At 41.3% G+C, this 10,813-nt stretch overlaps 1 protein-coding gene across 2 annotated transcripts in view; it reads right to left on the bottom strand.

Annotated features, from left to right (window-relative positions):
- Window positions 1-1,472: 1,472 nt before the first annotated feature.
- LOC138023728 (peroxidasin homolog) overlaps window positions 1,473-10,813 on the bottom strand; it is a 21,222-nt gene continuing 11,881 nt past the window's right edge. Inside the window, exons 1-3 of one of the 2 annotated variants that reach the window (XM_068870785.1) lie at window positions 5,124-5,540; window positions 4,057-4,710; window positions 1,473-3,851 (exon numbers count right to left, since the gene is read on the bottom strand). In XM_068870785.1, coding sequence (XP_068726886.1) covers window positions 2,701-3,851; window positions 4,057-4,710; window positions 5,124-5,370 — 2,052 coding nt within the window. In that variant the 5' untranslated portion in view covers window positions 5,371-5,540 and the 3' untranslated portion in view covers window positions 1,473-2,700. Of the gene's footprint in view, window positions 3,852-4,056; window positions 4,711-5,123; window positions 5,541-10,813 lie in introns of those variants that run through there. The other variant, XM_068870786.1, reaches the window with a different exon arrangement.

The following is a 10,813-nucleotide window of genomic DNA, read 5'->3' as shown; positions in this document are numbered from 1 at the left end:
TTGATCATCACGCAGGCGCATGCACCACTGCCTGATGTTCAGCTCTCTTAATTGAGTGTTTTCAACAGAGAGCAAATGATCAATTCAATATTGTCGATTGCTCTTTTGTCTTCAAGAAAATTACTTTTGTAGTTAATCTACCCTGCACTGGTAGTGTTTTATCAAATATAGGAAGCTTATATGAAAAGCTCCGTGTCGTAAAAGTACCATCAATTGAATTTCCACTATTTTCATTTTTCCCAGAAACGGAGCGTGAATGAGATTGCTCACAGTTGGTGGTTTCCGACTAAAGATCTTTTGTTGCCAATACCAGCTGCGATTGTTCATGGGTACAAAAGAATATAAATCTGGCAAGCTTGCGTACAAACTGGTAAGGTTTTCAAGACACTTGTATTGCGCAGATTAAGAAACAGTTTGATCAAATGCACATTACAATATGAATAAATAGAATTAGAAAGAAATAAAATAATATATTAGCAGTCATAATTAAGGCTAGTGAATACTAAATAAAATCCAAAATATAGTGCATTAAAATACAATTGTAATAAAAGAAGAACAGAGCAGGATAAGATCATTCCGACTAAGGTGTTAAAAATGCTTTGTTAAAAAAGTGCGCTTTAAGGTGGCATTTGAAATCGTTTATATCACTCTTCCTTCGCAGCTCTTTTGGGAGAGACTTCCATGTAGTCTTAGCAGCTGCGACTGCGAATGCCCTGTCACCAAGAGTCTTTTTTGTGATTCCATTCGGCGTGCAAAGCAAAACTTGATTTGAAGATCTCAAACGGTAACGATTTCCTGTGATCACTACTAATTAGCTCCTTAAGGTAGCTGAGTGCAAACCCATGTATTGCTTTGAAGGTCAAGACGCAAATCTAAAAGTCAATTCGATATCGCACAGGCAACCATTGCAGGCTAAAAAGTGACAGAGTGATAAGGCATTACTGAGTTTTATCTAGCTGCTTAGCAGGTAGACCGTATGACAAACTATTGCAATAGTCGATCCAACTGGTGATAAAAGCGTGCGCTAGTTGCTCGCATGCGCCTTAGGTTATAAAGATGAAAGTATGCAGCACTACACGTGGGTGTTCATGGTGAATTCCGAATCAAACCATGCACCAAGATTTCTTACAGCAGAAGAAGCTAAAGGCACTTTAGAAGTGTCAGCCATGAGAGCGTCAAGCTCAGCCTTGCGTAACTGTCGGCGTAATTATGGGCCAGTCATTTGTTGAGTACCAATATGGAATCCTTAATATGTTTATCCTGGTTGGTCATTTCAGTGGATTTTTAAGCAAAGTAAGATTTTTCAGGTATTTTTCCATACGCCGTTTCCATGGTCTTTCATCCTCCCAGGCTAACCACTGAGGAGCGCGCGCGCGAGAGAGAGAGACGAGAGACGAGATACGAGATTGTTCTCATACCTCGGGGTAGTTGATACCGCATGATGTCATCAAATCTCCAATTCCAGCAACAAATATTACTATGCTGATGATATCAGCATAAAGATGGTCTCCTTTATTATTATATTGGCATTTAATTTTTTAGGATAAATGACGTACTTGAAAAACCTTGAAATGACATGAGTTTCTGATGATACAGTGTTGTGTCAATCCTCCTAAATAGTACAGTTTTTTGAAAGTATTCAAACTGACTTGTACCACCTAAACACTGCTTTTAAAATTGGTTAGTTCTTACTTTGAGATCAGTGCTCGCTCCTTTATTGTAAAACACAAGCTTATAACTGAAGTCTACTTTTTGAGATAATTAATTATTTAACTTGGCACTGAAACTTTGTAGTTCCAGTTGATCAATAGGTCATTTTCGAGTTCTTTTTGTAAGAAAAACTTCGCACTTAGGCCCGCTTTGAAGAGGAGGCAGACGTTAACCCGAAAATGGCCTATTAGAAGATGAAGCGGAAACAATGACCGCTATGGCAGCTGGGAAACTGGGTGTATATAGTAAACATATGCATTTTGTAAAGTACGATGCGAGAGATGGCCACAATCGTACATAGCAAACAAAACGTGTGAAACCCAGAGAACAAAAATCAGAAGGCTACTGACCGTTTGCAAGCGGAAACAGATGCAAACAAGAAACTATTTTGTGAATAACAAAAAAACAATAATTAAAATCATGGTTCTCATGCGGCACGCAGTTCAATTCATAATTTGCCGAAATATACTAAAACACAGAGCGAAATCACCCATTTCATGGTTTCACAACAACGTGAGAACACAGCGTTAAATTTTTGCTGAGACAGATCACGTCCAAGACGAGACGACAGCTATGGCACCAAAAAAAGGACTTTAAAATATAAATTTATAACCCTTTCATGAGAAAAATTATTCCATCTCGTTCAAGTCAATCACTGGGCGAAGAATCCCTAGACTAGAAGGACATGATTGGCTTTGACAGAAAGATAGAAGAAGTTAGATTCCGGGTTGTATCACATAAGATTAAAAAAAGGACACAAGCAATATTTCCGCGATAAGTTTGAACTAATCCCTCACATAAGACCACTTTGTTCTTCATATGATCTCTTGGCTAGAATCTTCGAAACTTTGTTGAATTGAGCTTTTACACTGTTATGCTTTGATAGATAGAAATTGCTAAGACCAAAAAAAGACAGATTTAAGGTAAATTGCATGCTCTCTGGAATTTGACAGCGGCGTCATCTTGCCCAACTAAATGATAATGCATGGTTCACGCTATGCCATAGCACTTCAATTTTCCCAGTGAGTGGTAACCTTTATTCCAGTAAGCAACATCTCCAAACCTGAGTTGTTTGACTGGAAGGCGTGTCTTATCTGTGAGGAGACCGCTGTCTTCACGCCACACCCCATCTTGCTTGTCACAGTTGCAACCGTAACGAGGGTTTGCACAGGAGTTGGTCATCCCACATGCGCACTTACCACTGACTGACGCTCCACCCCAGTACGTCATCTTAACAGAATCACGTGATACCCACCATCCGTATGGATTGTTATTTACGAGCAACACTGAACCATAACATTCATACTTGATAAACTGTTCACAATGTGAAGAGACTCTGGTAAGACTCGCCAGCTGAGACAAACTAGCTCCTGTGTAATGAATGTCACGTGAATAGATGCCTTTACCTTGAGACCTGGTTTTGACGTAGGTTCTCCTTTCACTGTCGTGACTGATGACTGTCACACCAACGCCATTCTTGTCCGTCATGTCGCAGTACACTGTGAATGGTTCCAGACCTCCTGGACCATCTGGATCAATGGCGTAATTTCCGCTTAGGATGGTGACGTACTTCCGTATTACAGAGCAGGATTTCTCATCAACAGGAGTGTTGAGTTTCACGTTAGCTTCTATTGCTGTCCTAGTCAGTGAATTCGTTACTCTACAGGTGTAAGTTCCTTGGTGAGATTTTTTAACATTTTGAAGAATCAGTGTTCCATTCAATAACACATTTGAATTAAGAGGAAGTGAACGCTTGGCATCCTTCGTCCAAGTAATAATGGTTTTCATGTCGCTCTCGGCCACACAGGGAAGATGGACACTGTAACCAATCGCTGGTGTTACGTCTTTTGGAGGACGGACTTTAAAACGCAGACGATAAAATACTGTGAGTTGAGCTACTCCTGTTGTTGATCCTAGAATATTCACCGTCTTACAAATGTATATACCTCTATCTTTCTTTGACACATTGTATATTATTAAGTTTCCCTCTGTCACTTTTGTTTTCCCGACTGGCAAGCGACCAAATGCTTTAGACCATGTGATCCTAGGCTGCGGCTGACCGGTAGCATTGCAGGGGATGGTGACATTTTGTTCCTCTTCTGCCAGTATTTCGCTGGATGACAAGAAAAGCCGAGGAGCGGCTGTCAAAAAGAACAATCACGTCACTGGACTAAAATGCTTGCTTGATGCAAATTTTGTTTTATCGATATTTAACAAACTAATTTTTTTTTCTGGCAGTAATTATGTTGCAGTAAATGGCCTTAAACAATCGATTTTACTCAAGACTTTGGAATAAGTTAGCGCCTGAAAAAAAGTGACGAAAAGTAGATGACAAGGACAACTTACACTGAACAGTCAGCTTAGCTGACGCATTAGCGCTTCCCAACAAGTTTTCCGCTCTGCAGCTGTAAACTCCTTCGTCTCCAGGTCTGACGTTCCTCAGAATTAGAGCACCACTGGGTTCAATCACGTAACGTCCAGCCGGAAGTGATGAATTCAGCTTAGACCACTCGACTTTTGGTAATGGATTTCCATTGGCTGAACATTTCAAGATGGCTGTTTGACTTTCATTAATCGTGGTTTCCGTTGGACGCTGAAGCAGAGAAGGAGCTGAGATTGACTGGCCCGGTTCACCTTTGGCGCCTTTTTCTCCTGGCGGGCCGGTTGGTCCCGCGGGACCAGTATTACCCGGAATACCTATATCCCTTTTCATGCCCGTCAGTCCTTGAGGTCCCACTGGGCCGTGTTTACCAGGAGCTCCCTGTGGACCGGGTCTCCCAGGGGGTCCTGGTCTGCCCCGGGTTCCAGGTCTTCCTCGTTTCCCACTATTTCCTTTTTGTCCTGACCGGCAGAGAGTTTCATCTTTGACACAAAATTTGTTTTGCAGTGTTTGAAGCTCTTGTTTAATGAGAAGTTTTACATCAGAGGCTGATCGGACAGATTTCAGTTGCGACTGTTCGGATGAAGCTCGCGTTTGTCTGGACCAGGTGTGTTGATAACCTTAGGAAAACATGAAATCGATATCAAGAATTTTCTTCGACAGATGCATTTATGGCTCAATTCAGGAACTACAGTGAATACTGGCCATCTTACTGGTTGCTACTGAGAATATTCCACAGGGAATTTTGACATGCCTGTCCTAGCAGTGCAAATAAGTATTAAAAGTTACATGATTCAAAGCTAAAAGCCAGGATACGTGATAATGTCAGCTTTTTTCTAAGCTGCGGCTGACAGTAAACAGACTATATGTTTGATTTATCTCCAGTGAATATGAATGGCATAAACGGTGCAAATTTATAAATATTGAACTGCTTTCACAATTAAAACCAGGACTAATTAACAGTCACGGATACCTTTACAAATCTCATATGAATAAAAATCTTACATGTATCAAGAATCCTGGAATAACTGACCTCTTATTTGCCTCCATTGATTTTTATCATCTCGCCATTCTCTGTAATTCTGGTGTACTTTTCGTAGGATTTTAGTCTCGATCTGATCACAGGATGTTACTGAGTGTAATATCAGTCGATGCTGTTCTTGTATTCTGAGTTCCACATGAATCAGTGCGATGCAACACACAAGAGACAACAGCAAACCAGACGCAGAACACAAGCTGCCAAATTTGTTGGTCCGCTTGTCCTCTTGTTGATGTTTCATGGTTTTAGTATGGCTTTTTCAACACCTTTTGATTTTGGTGTTTTCTTGATAAGATAAACTCGCGGCTTACGAATCATGCGCTGATCCTTTTTTGAAAGAATTTCAGCAATGAACAAACGAAATGTTCGAAAATGTATCATGCTGAGAAATGAAACTCTATACCCAGTCTTGTTGATACGTTTTATTTTAGATTTTGTAATACAGGAAGTGTATCAATTTACGCAGGTCAGCCGGATTTTCATAATGTATGATGGAAGCACTTCGATGCGATAGTAAGGGATCACTTCGTCCAACATCTTTAATTCCTCAAGGTTACCCCATTGGAAGCTGATATCGTTTTACTGGAGTAGAAAGTGGAATGTATGGAGGTGATGTTGCGGTGTTAAGTGCAAAAAATGTTGCTCATCAAACGAAAAATGATGAATAAAGTTAAAGTCACCAAGATGAGATTCAAGAGGCGAGAAAGGCTCTCTCGTGTTGGCCATAAAATGAGTAAAGAATACTTTTGGATTCTTTTGTAGCGCATTGCTGGGGTATTATGTCTAGAAATTTAACTTTCTTCTTAAACGGCGAGGACATAAAAGTGGACTTTGTTCTGCCTTGCACTCGATCCTGGTCAGAGGCGAAGTAGGTATGGAATCACGGTAATATTGAAAACTTAAATGGCTTCATTTCATACGTACTGAGATTACACATGAAAAAAAACCCCACGTAAAATTCGTGCGAAATACATAATCAACCAATCGGAAAAGCAAACGACTATGAAAATACATCGTTCGTCCAATCAGAGACACGAACAATAGGTACTTCACAGTTGAGGGTAACAAGCGCGCGGCTTCAGTTTCTGCAAAAACAAAATGGAAGAGGAACTACATTTTGACTCAAGAGCCCTGGCTCAGTCTCAGCAAAGCACCAGCAGTCAGCAGCGTTATTTTAGTGGACTAGTGATCCAAGGTGGCAGTTCTCAGTTACAATTCAGTAAAAAAAAATGTAAATGCTTTGTTTATAGTGGAAGTGCATTTAGCTATCAACCTAGTTTACAGGCACCCCACTTTTAACAATGTGAAAGAAACAATTCAAAGTTAACAGAAACATTATTAACAACCTCAACTGGCAGGAGGCAACCAGTTGGCTATTTACAAAGCGTGGTGTAGTTGAATCCGGGACAACCGGAAACAAATCCAAGCCAGAGGTTAGAACGGGATTTGAACCCGGAGCAGCCGCATGCAAACCCAACGTCCTAACCACTTGACCACGCTTGCCTCCTTGTAACGCCGTGAATCAGTCGCCAAAAATAATCCCACTAGAAAAACAAACAGGGAAAAGACTCTGCGTCTTGTGATGAGATTTTCGTATTGGTTATTTTTAAAACCGAAGTTGTTCCATTTTTTTTTCTGGTTTTTATACTTCAGATAGTGCAGATAAACAATATTTAAATATCACGCACCAAAGTCGAAAAAGCCACGGCTACCATCGGTCTGTTATTTTTGTTCTGTTTTTCTTTTATTTTGGTTCCACTGGTTTTCCAAGTGTTATCAAGCTATCTGTAACCTCTGGGAGTCCAAATTGGAGCGATTTCTCTTTCATTACTACCATCACTTTCGCTGAAAATCCTGATTTCGAAATCGGGTTGGAGCTGAATTCGCCTTTTGAATTTTGTACTGCTTATTCTACAAACAATAGAGCGGATTCCTTGCATCGCAAGCTATTGTCATACCGGCAGAATTGGAATGATGCAAATATCTATTCAAGTCCTCGAATTGCTATTTTAACACTTGTGCGGAAATTCAAGGGTGGCAAATACCCGTGTGCGTATTACTCAAATTCATCCGCGACATTTTATTGCATACTGGAAGGCGACTTGGTGTTTAAATTGAATCCTGGGCCTACAAATCATGACGACCAGTCAACCATCTCAAGTCATTGTTCGCGTGGGCACTGCGCTGCGTTGTCTTCACGGTCAGCAGTCTTTTCAACTGCGCCAAATGTCAATCGAGTGTCTTTTCAGAACACCTTACACGGGATACCTGTCCACACCTCAAGCACTCGCCGGCGTAATTATTATCGTTCTCATATGAGTGCCAATTTAAATAATCTTCGCTCTCTTAACCGTGTTAACCAAGTTCCCAATGCGCGGTTCTGCAAGAACTTTACTTGGTGCCTGTTGAATGCTAGATCGGTCTGCAACAAAACTCTGGTTATCAAAGATTTTGTTGTTGATCATGCGGTTGATTTGTTGGGTATCACGGAAACATGGTGGCATCTGAAGGGAGATGACGTTACTATTGAAGAGCTCTGCCCGAGTGGTAACCGTTTTGTTCATACTCCAAGACCGGTTGGGACTGGTGGAGGTGTGGGACTTCTCTACAAACAAGGCTTTTGTACTAAGACACGAATGTGCCAGCGTTCTTTTTAGATCATTTGAATGTATGGACGTTACATTTATAAATCGTAAATCTATCCGTGCTTTGGTAGTGTATCGTCCACCGGGGACTGGTGCTGAAATCGGCTTGTTCTTTGAGGAGTTTTCTGCTTTGCTGGAGGAGGTTGTTGTTTGCTCAGAGGAGTTGCTTATCTTTGGCGACTTTAACTTCCACATGGATGATACGGCTGACAGATATGCGGCACAGTTTGGCAGTTTATTGGAGTTGTTTAGTCTGAAACAACATGTGACTGTTTGCACCCATAGGAGTGGTCATATTTTAGACCTTGTTATCTCTAGAATGGACGCGGAGGCTTTGAAAGTCGATGAACTTGTTGTAATGGAGCAGTTTATTTCTGACTATAAAGCTATTTGCTTTCAGCTGAATCTTCAGAAACCGCTCAATGAACGAAAGTCTGTTGTTAGCCGCCGGCTTAGGAACTTTGATTTTGAGGCCTTTAATGAGAGGATCATCTCTTCTAGCCTGCTAGCAGATGTCAGTGATCTCTCGCTGGAGTTGATGGTTGACAGGTATGATAACGTCTTGCGTGATACCATGGACATATTGGCTCCGGTGAAATCTCGGACCATCGTTCTTCCTCCTAACGCCCCCTGGTATAACGAGGACATTGGCAATGAGAAGAGGAAGAGGCGCAGGTTAGAGCGAAGGTGGCGCTCTAGCCGTCTTGAGTCGGACAGATTGAGCTACATAGAGCAATTTAGTGTTGTGAATACAATGCTATACAAAGCCAAGGAATTCTATTATTCGTCGGTTGTCCGTGACAGCGCCCATGACACCAGGCTTCTCTTTCGATCAATAGATACGTTACTGCAAAGGCAAACTGTGAAGCGTTATCCTTCCGCAGATAATGATCAACAACTTGCTAATGATTTTGCAGATTTTTTCACTGCCAAGATAGAAAGGATTCGTGAAGAGCTTGCACTTAGGAAAAGTGTACTTGTTCACTTCCCTGGTCTGATCAAGCCGGCCTGCCTGTCACGGTTAAGTGAGTTTGATTTGGTCACTGATGATGACGTCTGGAAACTGATCAGAGGTTCCACTATCAAGGCTTGTAATCTTGACCCCCTACCAGCAACCATAATGCGAAGTTGCTATTCGGCTCTTGTCCCGGTATTCAAAACGGTAATCCGGCAATCTGTCGCTGTCGACTGGATCGATGCCAGAGGATCTTAAGATTGCTTCGTTGCGTCCGCTACTAAAGAAACCGAATGCTGACGGTAAGCAACTTTCCAACTTCCGCCCGGTGTCCAATTTGAAGTTTCTTTCAAAATTTGTAGAGAAGACTGTATTTGTGCAGTTGAATAATTATCTTACGGTTAATGGCTTGCACGAAAGTTTTCAATCTGCATACAAAGCGCACCACAGTACAGAGACCGCACTGCTAACGATCACAGATGACATCTTACTGTCATTGGACAGGGGGGACAATGTGTTCCTATTGTTATTGGACTTGTCAGCAGCCTTCGACACTGTTAATCATTCTTTGCTACTTTCGCGTCTGGAGAACTCATTTGGCATTACGGAAACTGTTCTGCAGTGGTTTCATTCTTATCTGACTGGCCGATCTCAGTTTGTCGAAATTAATGATACAAAATCGTCGGTAAGGGATCTGATTGTGGGGTTCCGCAGGGCTCTGTTCTAGGTCCCATTTTGTATCTATTGTATACCGCACCACTTGCTGAGATAATACGAAATCATGGTCTCGTTTATCATTTCTATGCTGATGATACTCAGCTGTACATATCGTTCAAGGATTGTGATGTCGATGCTGCAAGGCTGCGCGTAGAGAACTGTGTCGCTGATATATGTCATTGGATGGACGTAAACGAGCTGAAACTCAATCATGACAAAACAGAAATTATGCTTATTTACTCAAAGTACCATACTTGTCCACCCTTTAGCTACTTCAGTATTGGTAATGAGAGGCTGACAACCACCGCCAATGCTAGGAGTCTGGGAGCAGTACTTGATGACAATATGTTATTCAACTTGTACGTCTCAGACATTTGCAGATCATCATTTTGGCAGCTTAGGAACTTATCAAAGATTAGAAAATATCTCACACGGGAGTCTAGTGAAATTGCTGTGCATGCTTTCGTAACATCTAAACTAGACTATTGCAATTCCTTACTCTACGGCTTTAGGAAAACGCAGTTGAAGAAGCTTCAATAAAGTTCAGAACACTGCCGCCAGATTTGACCTACACTGGCTTCTGGTCAGTTATCGTATTGTTTTTAAAATTCTTTTGCTAGTTTTTAAATCACTTAACAACCTCTCCCCTAGCTATCTGGCGGACAGACTGAGTTGTGTGCCCCTAAACTGTGGAATTGTAATCTTGAGCCCCCACCAGCAACCATAATGCGAAGTTGCTATTCGGCTCTTGTCCCGGTATTCAAAACGGTAATCCGGCAATCTGTCGCTGTCGACTGGATCGATGCCATCGTTGTTGCAGTTCGATAGGTATAGATAGGGTAAAATTAGACATGTAGATTTAAAGTGCTTTTGTGATCAAAAATCAATTCTATTTTTTCTTTGTATTTCAAAACCATGTGAAGTCAAAACTAAGTGACCGACGTTTTAAGTCCTCATTTTAAAAAGACGCCTGCTTATTTTGATTGAAATTTTCCTAATGAATGGTCCGCCATTACTAACTTTAAAGTCTTGGGAGAGCTGGATCGAGGATAAAGTGACGTCAAAGTTTCGAACTTTCAGACTTTTAAACTAGTGTTTTGCATGTATAATAAGCTGCGTTTACACGCTGCAATTTTAAGCAACGAAGCCTCTCCCTCAATTGAAGGATTATTCTTAATTGTCAATTTCTTCCAAGTGAAGGATTATCGTTCATTTTGGACACTGAAAGCTTGATAGGGATCATGGGAAATGAACATATCTCTTTTAAAAGCGGAACCCTAATGTCTGGACTCGCAGGACTCGAACCTGAGAAAGTGTAATTAATAACCCCTTCACTTAACCACTTTGGGAGGCGCGGTGGCCTCATG

This window comes from Montipora capricornis, chromosome 11 (genome assembly GCF_036669925.1).
Source record: "Montipora capricornis isolate CH-2021 chromosome 11, ASM3666992v2, whole genome shotgun sequence".
NCBI classification, from domain to species: domain Eukaryota; kingdom Metazoa; phylum Cnidaria; class Anthozoa; order Scleractinia; family Acroporidae; genus Montipora; species Montipora capricornis.
This window is presented reverse-complemented; position numbering and strand designations above follow the sequence as displayed.